The sequence below is a fragment of the Macrobrachium nipponense genome, chromosome 2 (genome assembly GCF_015104395.2).
Source record: "Macrobrachium nipponense isolate FS-2020 chromosome 2, ASM1510439v2, whole genome shotgun sequence".
In the NCBI taxonomy this organism is placed as follows: Eukaryota; Metazoa; Arthropoda; class Malacostraca; order Decapoda; family Palaemonidae; genus Macrobrachium; species Macrobrachium nipponense.
In genome coordinates, this window is record NC_087201.1 from 150,530,285 (window position 1) to 150,544,569 (window position 14,285).

At 39.8% G+C, this 14,285-nt stretch overlaps 2 protein-coding genes across 2 annotated transcripts; both read right to left on the reverse strand.

The window, feature by feature from the left end:
- Positions 1–10,663: 10,663 nt before the first annotated feature.
- On the reverse strand, positions 10,664–11,098 carry LOC135221342 (uncharacterized). Its single transcript, XM_064259144.1, has one exon. It carries the CDS (start codon positions 11,096–11,098, stop codon positions 10,664–10,666), a length of 435 nt encoding a protein of 144 aa, XP_064115214.1.
- Positions 11,099–12,526, reverse strand: LOC135221344 (uncharacterized). The gene has a single exon (XM_064259145.1). It carries the CDS (start codon positions 12,524–12,526, stop codon positions 11,099–11,101), a length of 1,428 nt encoding a protein of 475 aa, XP_064115215.1.
- Positions 12,527–14,285: the final 1,759 nt, after the last annotated feature.

Sequence of the window (14,285 nt, forward strand, 5' to 3'; positions counted from 1 at the left end):
CCCAGCATAAGAAGTTTATATATATATATATATATATATATATATATATATATATATATATATATATATATATATATATATATATATATACTTATATAATATATATATATATATATATATATATATATATATATATATATATATATATATATATATATATTATATATATATATATATATATATATATATATATATATATATTTCTCTTCTTCTTCTTCCCTGAGAATTCGTTTACTTCTCACCGCCTCGGACGCGCACATTCGCTTGTTTATTGTGTGATTCTCGGACAAGTAATGCCGTTTTCCAGGCAGTCCAATCGAGTGCAAATGGTTTCGTTATCACTGGGACAGAGAGAGAGAGAGAGAGAGAGAGAGAGAGAGAGAGAGAGAGAGAGAGAGAGAGAGAGGTTGTGGTGACTCCAGGGGAACGCGTTTTCAGAATCGAAGACCAGCCCACCCTGGAGATTACGTGACTGGTTCTCTCTCTCTCTCTCTCTCTCTCTCTCTCTCTCTCTCTCTCTCAAACGCCGGAAGCTCTACTTTTACGAGCAGCTTAATGTTTCTTTGCATTTACTTTATCTCTGCTGTTTTCTTGGCGATTGGGGCCACCCAGAATGTCCTTCTTACTGTTATGTTATGATTAAGAAGTTGGAGGTCATGTGTCTTTCTTTCTGTTATGTTTTGACTACATGATTTGAGTGCCTGTGTAGTTCTGTCTGCTATGTTTTGATTTAATGATTGCAATACCTATATCGCTCTTTTTTAAATGCTTATTACATGATACGGGTTTCTATAGGGAATTTTTTCCGACTAGGTGTCCACAGATGCCATATTAAGTTGTCCTATGCGTGTTGGGAACCATACATATATTATAGTAAAACCTTGGACTGTCACTGACTACTACCACCTTCCATAGTCACAGGTTGGAATCCTTGCTTGAGGGTACACTCAAACATACATTCCTTTGCTTTCCTTTTAGCAAGTGTTACACTTCAGAAGAAATTAAAGAAATGCCGGTAATGAACAATTTTGCGATAACATTAGAATATATTTTCCAGTTAAGGGATTGCGATAACTATAGGGTAACTAATTCATTTATGATAGTTTATTAAATTAAGAAGGGGCGTCGATTCCAGGACCTAGTTGATGCTCTCTCTCTCTCTCTCTCTCTCTCTCTCTCTCTCTCTCTCTCTCTCTCTCTCTCGTTCAGAATAATTCCTCAATTATGACTTTACTCACTCGCCGTCCCCCGAACTTTCGTCGTTTCTAAGATCTGTTATACGAAGTTCTTCCCTCCAGGAACTCAACTCTTCACGGGCCATTTGCGCCTGGTCTTCTTTCTTTCAGTTTTGTAAAAGAAAAATATTAGTCTGCGAATATTTCCGTTAAAAGGAAGTTTGCTAGCTACTTCTTCATCCTACAAACTTCAGGAATTTGGAGATAAGGATAAGGATCACAAATAGTGAAATCAGATTCCGGGCGTGAAGATGTTAAAAATATAAGTAAAAATAATTGTTTTGGCTTATATGTATGCAAATATTTACATGTACATCCTTTACACATACATACAAGGAAACTTATATATAAAGATGAGCGCGCACATACAGACACAAACATACACACACAAACAGACACAAATATATATATATAAATATTATATTATAATATATAAATATAATATACTATATATATAGATATAATATATAATACACACGTATATATTAATTATATATAATATATATATATAGATATATATATATTATATATATATTATATATATATATATATATATATATATAATATGAATAATTATCACATCACCGTGATTCATATAAATCATTCGAGCTACAAATGTCCTTTAATATCTAATTCGCTCTACCTCGGAATTGATATATTTTCATATATGTACCGAAAGGGTATTTTTAGTCGATAATAATTTCGTCCCCTCATGGGATCGAACCACTGTCCTGATTTCGTTCTCGTCCACAGGACAGTGCTTCGATCCCATGAGCGACGAAATTATTATCAAGTAAAAATTCCCCTTCGGTACATATATAAAAATATATCACTTTCGAGGTAGAGCGAATTAGATATTAAAGTATATTTGTAGCTCGAATGATGTATATATATATATATATATATTATATATAGTATATATATATATATTATTATATATATATAGATGATATATAGATATATATACTGATATATGATAATATATATATATATATATATATATATATATATATATATATATATAATATATATATATAGATGATATGGTATGGGATAGATATATATGTATGTATATATATATATATATATATATATATATATATAATATATATATATATATATATATATATATATATATATAATATAAAACGCGTCGAAGAACCTTGAAAATACTCAAGAAACATTAATGCCAGAAGGTATGAATATGAAGAGAAATAACTACAATGGTCGTTAACCTGTAAAACATATTTGTTGTAATTTTGCTCGTTCCCAAAGAGCAATGCTAAGCATTTCGAAATGTTTAATAACATGCTTTACAAATATCGTCCAGGAAGGTACGTTACTTCGGAATCTTAGGAATATTCATTGTTGAAATGTTTTTGTTAGCATTAATACCAGTGTAAATATTTTCTTATTTTTCTACTCAATTTATGGTGCATTTACATTCTCTTTGGGACGTAAATCATTATAAGGTGTTTTACATCAATTTCGTAATTAGACTTCCGTTTCGCATGGCCGCAGACTAGTAGTTCTTCCTTTGGCGAGGGTAAAATTACGGAAATGCAGCCACAAGAATACAGGATGACGTGTCACTCTGGAATGAGTATGGAATGGATTATGTTTTAAGATAATTCGTTACCGACTGGAGATAACGAAGTTACGCATTGTCTTAGAAAATAAACGCATCCACTTGTGATTAGTGTACAAGCCCTCTCCCCAAAGTGGGACTAAGGGAGGGCCAGATATTGGTAGCTGATGACTCAGCATGTACTAGACGCTTATTTTTATATTTTCCTACTCCTTTGACTCCTAGAGACTCAAAGGTTGTGTAACCAGGGAAATCTAACCAAACTATAAACTCGAGCTGAACTCATGACCACTGGGCTATGAAGATCTTGCTTGGTGATGGAGGTAGACAGAGAAGAGTAAACAAGAGAGAGAGAGAGAGAGAGATAATGATGGACACAAAGCGTGCTGTGCCACCGACGCGATTTTAATTGAAAAGGCCGAAGAACTGAATATCTGAGCCAGACACAACCACGCTTAGGGACTCCCGAAATGAGAGCATAAACTTCTCTCTGAAGGAGGAGAGAGACGGAAATGACACTGGAATTACTGCATATTTTATGAGGCATCTTTCCGCTTTAACTAGAAGAAATGAATTTCCCTCTTGAAGGAATTAGTTGAAGAATACACGCAAGGTTTACATTTTTACTCAAAAAGAGAGAGAGAGAGAGAGACGGGGGGGGGGGGGGGGGGGGGGTTGAATTCGAGAGAAGGAAAGACAAACAAATCGATTTTAATTTATCTGATGTCATATTCCGTAGTATTTGGTATTTAACCAACTGAGCAAACAGGCAAAAGAGAAATAATTTTACTAGCTGAGAGAGAGAGAGAGAGAGAGAGAGAGAGAGAGAAGCCAATATTAAAGTTGGAGACGGAGAGTGAATGTTTAACCGGAGATGTTGACGGTATTGAAAGCAGGGAAAGAAGTTACATGAGGAGAAAATAATTGATAGAAAAGAAGAAATTTAATAGAATATTCAGCTTCTTTCCAAAAGGCTACAGATTACAAAAAATATCATCAAAGTTAAATAGTACTTAATTAAGATCTTGATATTCTTTGATGTCCTTCTTGAATTCTACCAAGTCTATTCAATCACAATACCATAATATTCGTTCATGCCACCCAGTTCATACTGCTGGTTATAACCCTTTATTTCGTTGAAGTTACCTTTGTAAACGCTTTGTATTTACGCTTCGTATTGGTGGCAGGAATGATTCTCGTTCCCCTCTGTCATTGTGATCGCTTCATAGCGACGAATAAGTTAAAGGAAATGAAAATCCATTTTCTTCAAGTAGGTCTGCAACAAGGATGCATTCGCGCACGTGTTGGAGGCGCCTGTTTTCATGATTGTTCTAGAATCGTCAGGTGGGGTAATGGAACTCGACAGGCGCCGATATGTCGTGAGAAAAGCCGCGATTTCTGATGCAAGACATCTTCGAGATTTTTCTAAATGGTGCCGGTCATCTCGGGAGTCTGTGACGTTCGCTGGTAGGCCCTGCCCCCAGATTGCCGTATAAATACGACTGACGAAGTAGGAGAAGAGAGAGATCATCAGTGAGAGATCAGCAGAGGTCATCAGATCATCAGAGAGAGATAGAGAAGAAGGAACAGACGAAGGATCAGAGAGGAAAAGGCGCTCGAGAGTTTGATCGGAATCTGGTGAAGTCGTCCAGTTAGAGAGAACGACCGAGGTATTTTCTGACGTTGAGCAAGACTTGAGAGCAGAAACGTTCTATAAGAGGTTTCGAGGAGTTCCTGCCCTTCGAGTATAAAGAATAGACATTGTTATCTATAATACGGAGTCAAGAAGACGTCTGAAATTATAGTTCTCCTTTTGTGAAGCCACTGCTTCGAGCATAGATCTCCGACAGCGCAAAACTGGCCAGCAAGTATTTTCATTACCTCACTGTTTCCCCAGTTCACTCATTGTAATATTTTACATGTGGTATGTAAATAGGAGAAACCATTCTGCATTTATCTTTGTTAGTAAGTTTGTAAGTAAACTTTTGTTCTGTTGGTGTTTCTTTCTATATTCGTATCTCCAGTTTCAACTGTTGGTGTTGAATTCTTTTTGTTTATCCTAATATCCAACTTGAAGCGGACCTCTCCTCGGTTCGTAACACCCTCTCAGATGCTTTTACTTCGGAGATGCAGTGACCTGCATCAGCTGATCCGATCAAGAGATACAGCAGATCTGGCATTATGACAGCGTTGGAATTCGATGCCAAAAAGTTTCTACAGATCTATGGAGAAATATTGCCTCTTCTTCTTTTAGTTGTATTTTTTAGCACCGGTGTCTCGGAGTTTCTTTTGGGCAAATAAGATATGTTTGAATCCTGACAGGTTTTTGTTCTCCAAAGAATACATCTTCAAATGCCAGGCTTTTCCCTGTATACAGCACGTGCCCATACACACACCCACATGCATACACATAATGTATATAAAAAAATATGCTCGTGTTTATACTAGCCATATTTACCTCTTAACTTCTCGATGTCTTGGTCAAACTTGCAGCACCTTGAATGCTCTAGCATAACCTCATCCGACCCAGTGTGGGAAAATTCCTGGTTACGTTCCGAAAACACCATACGTCCGCGCATACACAAACACACATATATGTAAATATATATATAGATATAGATATATATATATATATATATATATATTATATATATAGATATATATATATATATATATATATATATATATATACATATATAGATATATATATATTATATATATATATATATTATATATATATAGATATATATATATATATATATATATATATATATATATCTATATATATATATATATAGATATTTATATATATTTATATTTATATATGTATATTTATATATATATATATATATATATATATATATATATATATATATATATATATATATATATATATATATATATATATATATATATATATATATATATATATATATATATATATGCCTGTATGAATTTTTATCGCATCGGCGTGATTCATATACATGCATTAGGTTACAAATGTCCTTTAATATCCAATTCGCTGTACCTCAGAATTATTATATTTTCGTAAATGTTAACCGAAGGGAAATTTTTTAGCTGATAATAATTTCGTCCTCTTGTGTGTTTGAACCAGTGCCCAGCGGACAGGGGAGATATCAGGACTTCAGTGAGTTATCGACTCCGCTAACAAGTCTATAATGTCTCTGATGTCCTGATTTTTCCTCAGTCCTGTGGGTGCTGATTCGAACCCACGAGAGGACGAAATTATTTTCAAATAAAAAATTCCCCTTCGGTTAACATATATGAAAATATATTAATTCCGAGGTAGAGTGAATTGGATATTAAAGGACATTTGTTGCTTAATGCATGTATGTATGCATATATGTATATATGAAAAAAGCAACCGTTATAGTATAAGGACCTGACACGTACATATTAGAAGTTTGTAAGATTCATCAGTAAGGTGGTAATGTGAGTAAGGTGTCTTCTCGGTGAGAGGCAATTAGGGAGAAGATTAAGAGCTATAAATGGCGGGACGAAGAAGAAAATAGATGTTTGATTTTGTAAGGAGCTGTTGAATGAGAGGAAAAAAAGACTGTGCACAAGAGTGCAAGAAGACGGAGGCAATCTTAAACAACGCACCTGAAAAAAAAAAATTTTGAGGAACAATATCAATTCAAGGCAAATCTGAACAAATAAAAAAGGAAGAAAAAAGTGTTTTTCAAAAGGAATGTAAATGCGGAGACGAGGGTTAATGTGCAAATGGATCTAGAATAAAATTTTCAAATGGAAAGAATCTCTCGGGAGATGAGGTGTGGGTTTTGAAGAATATTTGTCGAATTTAGGGGAAAGGGAGTGACAGATCTGAATAATGCAAAAGCTGAAGTAGGTGACGTGGCCTTGAGAATCTCCCTGTGGAAAATACTTTTGAGGAGGTGAAGCCGACAGTTACAAGGTTGAATAATGAAAAGGCACCCGGAGCTGATTATGATTATAAGGGGAAAATTATAATGTGACGATGACGGCTGTCAGTGGATGATGCCCTCTGTGTTACGTATATCTGGACATGCCAAAAACCACGGAGGAATGGTTAAGACAAATTTTTTTTTCCTAATTACTCTATGCATGAAATGTATGTGGAGGGATTTTAGATTAGGCTTGGACCTTTGGGAGGTTGAGAAGTGTGAGTTCAGGTTCTATTTGCTGTACTTGGAAGTGCTGAAAAATCTGAACAATATGAAAAACTGTTTGGCGTGTTGACCCACACGCAGTCGAAATTGCTCAAAACTCAGCAAAATATTAATTACATGAGCTTGATGGTACGTGCTAAGCTATGCTGGAACCCGGTGCTGCCCGTCATGTCTCCCCTGCCCTTCCGAACCCCTACTGACCCCGTACTCAACCGTGCCTAACAAACAGGTTGGCAGGAGTAGGACGGACAAACAGGTTTACAAGAGGAGGGTGGATGTGTCACGTCTCCCTTACCCTCCTCATCCCCTACTTACCTAGCCCCCACCCGTGGTGGACAAATAGGAGAGATCCACTCGGACTCTATTTTTATAGATCGGTAAATCCTGTACGCCTAGACTAGTTTCTGTTATAGGCAACATAACCGAAGGTAAAACATTAAGAAAATCGTGAATTTTCTGTCTAGTCAAGAATTATTTCTTCTTCCTTTCAGGATTTCCTCCCTCTGCCTTTGACTATAAGCAAATCATTAACCTTATTTACGGTTAAATCAATTAGCAAGTTTCCTGCCGAAAGTAATTTAAAATGTTAATGATTTCGTAATTGTAAACGATATCTTATCGAGTCTTAGTTTTTCGCACGATTAAAACGAATCCTGAATTTTTTTCTTATGCCGGCCTAATTCTATAAAGGACCAGAAACTTTATTTAATGTTAAATTAATAATAAAGTTTCCTACCAAATGTACTTTCAAAAACGTTAATGATTTAGCATTTCTAAATAATATCATACGTGTCACTTGATTTTTTTTCTATCAATAATTACATGGCTGCTGAAGAGTAAGCAAGTACCTCCACGACGTAAAACGTTTCCAGTTCAACCAAAGAAAGCTCAGACAAAATCGGCGTCCATCAAACGGAGCAAAGGCCCCCCCCACCCCACCCTAAAAAACCTAAAAAAGAAAATTTAAAAAACTCCCACCCCCGCCCCCCAACCCGCGAGGGAAACTTCTTTTCGTCACGTGAGTGTGCATCTCAAAGGACATTGGGAACGAAGAATAAAAGCCAGTCAATTCCTCCAGAATTGGAATGAATAAACAGACGACATATCAAAACAATCGTATCAACGGTCACTGTTGTTAATATACACACGCACACTGTAGAATTTATCAGCCTGCTCAGTTCGAAATCGGAACAATTCCACAAACTGATATAGCGCTGGGGACATAACGCTATCCTAGCTCCCAAATTGCTCGGCTGGTTATCAGGAATAAGCTCTTCTCACTGTAGGGTTTTATTCTACAACCATTAATGAGCCATTAACAAGCCATTCATGCTGAAAGGAACAATAATTCAATCAGAAACACCAACATTATTAAAGTACTGTGATGTAATATGCACAAATCAGGAAATTCCTTTAATACTAAACAAGAAAAATTGAACATAGGCTATGCAATTCAAATTATTAATACAAGAAAAATAGAACCTAGCCCAATGATAGGCTATGCAATTCAGAATTATCAATTGCGAGGCTATACAAATATTGTTCACAAGGAATTTATATAAATAAATAACCAGAACCTTACACTGTATCTCCTGCAACTCAGGAACCATTAGCCTTGACACATTACACCACACCTATAGCCTTCAACACAGGTTTCTTCAGTAGCCTACAACAGAACACAATCACATTAAAATGGAAAGGAAAATAGAACATAACACAATGGTAGGCTACACAATTCAGAATTATAAATAAATTGCAAGGCTATACAAATATGGATCACAATAAATATACTTAAATAAATAGCCAGAACCTTACACTGTATCTCCTGCAACTCAGGAACCATTAGCTTTGACACACTACACCACTCCTGTAGCCTTCAACACTGGTTTCTTCAGTAGCCTACAACAGAACACTACATTAAAATTAGCTACATGTTATTTGGCCATATTAACTAGTACGACTTACTAATGGCACACTATAGCACATTAGATAAACGTAAATGAACAATGGTTGACCTACCGACAATAGGCTATGAGCTGGTCTAGTACAACAAAGGAATAGGGTGGTGGGTTAGGTAGCTGCTTGGTGAATGTACACTACACAGGACTTAGCAGCAGTGGCTCCTTAATCGGAAATACCACTGGGAATGAATTTCCTAATACTAACCTAAAGCAACTTTTCACCAAATCAGCATGACACAGCAGCGAGGTCCCAACTGAAAAGTCCGCCAAAATCTGATGCACTGCTCGTGTGCAAAGGCGGGAAAACTCAAAACTTGAAATATTTGCCCAACTAAATTATTTGATTCAATAAACAGGCCAACATCAAAGAAACAAATGAATACAGGCAATTCTTTACTCATTGAACAACCATTTTGGATATAAGCCACCTCACACAATCAATACAACACAGTAAACTAAGCAGAAACAAAAGGCCAGCCTTTTATGAACAAACGCCACTTTGCTAATAAAATGTTTTGACGCAGTATTTTACACCACCCCCTATTTAGTGGCACACTAAATACCACCAAAATATTGCATTATTTCACTGTAGGGCAGCGCACGGCGTTCACTCAACCACTATTCACTGGTTTCTTGTGACACATTATCAATATCACTCTCAAGCAAGAGGCACATCTTACCGATAGGCCTCAATTACTCTACGTTGACCGTCTTAAGCTTAGCACTCCTGACCTAGCCACGAGCGTCCCAGTGAACCTGAAGTATTCTTCCCAAAGGCCACGACCCCCTAGGGAGTGCATCGTCTATGGCCAACACGATATCTCCTTCCTTAAGGTTGCGACGTTTTGTTGTCCACTTCTGGCGACCCTGAAGCATTGGCAGATATTCTTTGGTCCATCTCTGCCAGAAGAGATCTACCAAGTACTATACCTGACGCCAGCGCCGTCGAGCATTGGCACGTATAACCCAGTATCTTTGCCTCAAGTCTGCCATCAAGAAGTTCTGCCCACAGTGACCGAGGCGCCTATGCCTGGCTCGTACCAGGAGATGCATGGCAGTCGACGTTCGTGGCAGGATGATTGGGTATTTGAAATCTAATGAGCCATGAGAATGCGCAAGACGGCCACCAACGCGTAATAGTCCATCCTGTAGAATGGGTCTAAGCTTCACAGTTGTACTTGAAGCCAAAACTTGTTTTGACCCATCTTGCAGATAGACTATCTCAGAGTCAAAAGCCTCAGCTTGGACCAATTTCCAGATATGCAGCTCAGTGTCAGCAAGTTCTTCAGCACTCAGACTATTACACTTTGACCAATGCTTATATTGACCTCTCCAGCGACTGATACACTGCCTGATCCAAGAAATGCATTGTAAGAATTGGTAACAGAGAGAGAACTGACGTGCAAAGTCTTCAATGAAGCTTAAGGAATGAGTCATGGCTTCGCAATGCAGGACAGATTTCTTGATCTCTGGGTCATCTCCAAGGTGCCCCAACCTTACGTCCCTAGGCATTTCCGGCCATTTGACCTCGCTATTGCAGATGAAGTTAGGGCCAGAAAGCCAGATGGGTGACGCAAGGAGTTCATCAATACTTACACCTTGGGAGGCCAAGTCTGCTGGGTTGTTGTGGGTGTCCACGTAATGCCATGCAGTAACTGAGGTCAGTTCCCTCATCAAGTTGACCCTGTTTGCCACGAAAGTGTGGTATCAGGCTTCCTCATTCAGTAGATATTTCAGGACTGAAGTGCTATCAGTCCAAAAGACTGAATCTTCTAGGGGTATGTCGAGCTCCTCTTGCAACTTACAATTCATGTGTGCAGCAACGATGGCAGCTGTAAGTTCCAGCCTGGGAATGGTGGATCGCTTGAGAGGAGCAACCCTTGCCCTGGCCATCATCAGAGTGCAGTGCACCTCACCAGCTTCGTTGACTATTCGAAGATAAGTAGTTGTGCCGTAGCCTGACTGAGAGGCATCACTGGAGTGGTGGAGCTTGTAAGACTTTACCTTACCGAAGGAAGCTGGGGTGTAGTTCCTGGCCAGCTTGAAGTTTGCAAGTCTTGGCAGCTGCTCAATTAGGTTCTTCCACTGCTGCAGCTCATTGGCAGGCATCTCTTCATCCCAACCAAGCTGAAGACGGCACATCTACTGGATTATGAGCTTTAATGGCAGGGTAGCCACCACCACCATGCTCATAGGGTCGTAGATAGACATCACCATTGACAAGGCACCTCTTTGAGTTAGTGGCATGTCCTTCAGGCACACCTTGAAAGTGAAGGAATATTCTTCCATCGACCAGTGGACGCCCAAAGCCCTCTCTGTTGGCAGCTCATATTTGCTAAGGTCGAGTGTTGCCACAGAGATGTCTCGTTCAGACTCAGGAATGGTAGAGAGGACTTCCTTACAGTTCCAAGACCACTGGTTAAGCCTCCAACCACCCGCATTACACAAGGCTATAAGGTCCTTCGCAGTCCGCATAGAAAGGTCTTTGTCATTGAATGCTTTGGGAAGGTTATCAACATAGAAGTTACAACAGATTGCTTCAGAAGCTTCGTCATTGAAACCTAATCCATGGTCCTCTGCAATCCTTCTCAAGGCGTAGTTGACGTAGCTAGGGGAAGATCGGGCGCCGAACACATGTCCTCTCATGCGGTACTCGGACAGAGGCTGATTGGTGTCACTGCCGGGCCACCAGAGGATTCTTAGGATGTCGCGGTCTCCTTCTGGGACCAGTAGTTGGAACAACATCTCCTGTATATCTGCCGTGACAGCATACTGGCCCTGCCGGAACCTGAGGAGAACACCTATGACTGTGTTTTTGAGATCATGGCCTTGAAGCAGTAGGTCATTCAGAGAAATGTTGCTGAACTTTGCCTTCAAGTCATACACCACTCTTAGTTTGAGTTTAGTAGTATGAATTACTGAGTAATGAGGTATGTACCATACACGCCTGTCATTGCAAGCCAAGGCAGATAGTGGCACTAGTTCTGCATAGCCCTTGTCCAAGATCTGCATTTGCTCTACGTAGGCTGCTTTGTATTCGTTATTCTTCTCAAATTTGCGCTGAAGGACCTTCATCCTATGCACAACATACTCACGGTCGTGGGGCAAAGGGGTTTTGTTATGAAAGGGCAGATTCAGGCAGTACTTACCCTCTATCCGTTGTATAGACTTAGATACCTTGTCTAGGAAGAGTTTGTCTTCTACTGACGCTTCCTGGTGGGAATGAATCTCTGTTTCCCAGAAGTCCTTGTTGAAGTGTGACTGCAGGCAGTTCGTTATACTACTGGGATCAGGAGCTTCATACTCATGAAGCTGGATATGATGTAATGGCCAGGACTGCTCCCCTAACTGGAACCCGGTTGGTCCAAAGGTGACCCAGCCAAACCTTGTGAGGTGGGCAGAAGGTTCATTCTCCTCGCCATGTCGTTGGTCATAGATACAGCGGCCTAGGGAGGACTTGAGACCTATGATCAACTCGACTTGGTTGTATTTAGCTGGCAGTCTTTTGAGCGGAACGTCATTTAGATGGGGCCACTTCTTAGCCCACTTCATTGGCATCATATGGTCCATGGTGATGCTTGTTTTCCTAGTAACGAACACATTCCCAAGTAGCAGATTGTCTTGGTCATCGTCCAGCCCTACTATTTGCAATGACAGCACTTCATCACACTTGAATACGCCAGCTGGGTCTTCATGGTTTGTCGCGTTGCATGTCCTCGAACCCTAACCTTGGTGATGAGGCTTCTTGCAGCCAAAGTGGGTGCTGCACCACTGTCAAGGAAAGCGTAGGTTAGTATGTCACGATTGACCACCCTGACAGGGAGGATCTGCATCATCACCCTACCATCCGGTTCATCGCTGAGGACAGATGATACAGTTAGGTTACTCCCAGCACCAGGCAATTCAGATGGAAGTTGAGTCACATTGGTCGTAGGTCCACCCCCTTTCGACTTGGAGCATTGGAAGGCGTCAGTACCTTTCGTTGAGCCATCCACCGAGCCAGGGTCCTCATGTTTCCCTTGTGGTCCAGATGCCCCAGTAAGAGGGAGGTGAAGGATTGAATGATGGCTGCTGGCACCACACTATTCACATACAGCCTTTAAACGACAGTCACAAGTTTCATGAGATCATTTCAGGCAGCACATACAGATTCCTTTGGATAAGGCAGTGCTGCATCGGTCCTTAGCGCTCAACCTGTTGAATCTGAAAGATGCTGGAAGAACATGATTTGATTTGCCACAATATATGCACTCATCATCTTTATTGGACTTGTGTATCATTGTGTTGAGCGCCCATGAACTCCTTTTCTTCACTTCTTCCTTGGTGCTCTTCACAGGAACGGGAGAATTCCTTGCCCTTTCTATGATGCTCCTGTTACAGAGAACCTTGACATACCTCTGCACAAAGTCTATCAGTTCAATGAAGGCATGGCCATAGCTGACATCTACACTCTTGTTGGCCCACTTTCCTATGAGCGATCTTGGCAACTTACTGGTAAGCCTTGTCATGGTTTCCTTTAGCTCCATGCGTCCAACGTCAGTGCCAAGCACGGATCGTACTTGGTGAAGGTAGTTACCATATCGCTCCAATGCCTGGTAGTCGTCCTCAGAAATGTCCTTCCATTTGAATAGGGTCTCAATGTAGGACTCTATGACGTCTTCCTTGTCTTCATACCTTTCTTCCAGCTTCGTCCAAGCTTCAACATAACCCTGCTCTGGTTCTAGATGCATACATCCTTCAATCAGCTCCTTGGCATCTCCATCAAATGAAGGTAAAGCTGCAGCATTCTCCTCTTCGTGTCTGATGTTTTCTCCTCTACCAACCATGTGAAAGACCTCCGGAATTGTCGAAATTTAGTATGGTCTCCCTTGAAAGTCTCCAAGTCCACAGGAAGTGGCTGTGCAATGTGGTTGTGTTCTTGTTGGGCAACCACTGAAGACTCCAACTTAGCTGCTACATGACTGAAGCTTTCTTGAAGCAGAGATGTTTGGGCAGCTGTGGGAGTGTAGGATAAAGCAAGAGATTTAAGAGGAGTACAAGCAGGTGTTAGAGGGTTACCTGGATTTCCTTGGGTAGCTGGAGCGGTAGCCATAAGTGTGGAAGACATAAAAGGATTACCAGGAGGTCCTAGAGAAGGGTTGGTAATTGCAGTGACCAAACCTTGACAAATGGCAGGTTCTTGAGCTTGCGCAGCTGCCAGAGTTACTTCTGTAGGCCTCAAGGGATTCACAATCATTCCTAGCTGCGAAATATCATGAAATGGCAAACATGAAGGTCCCTGGGAAGATATTCCATAATTATCTTGAACAGAGACATATGGGTTATTCTG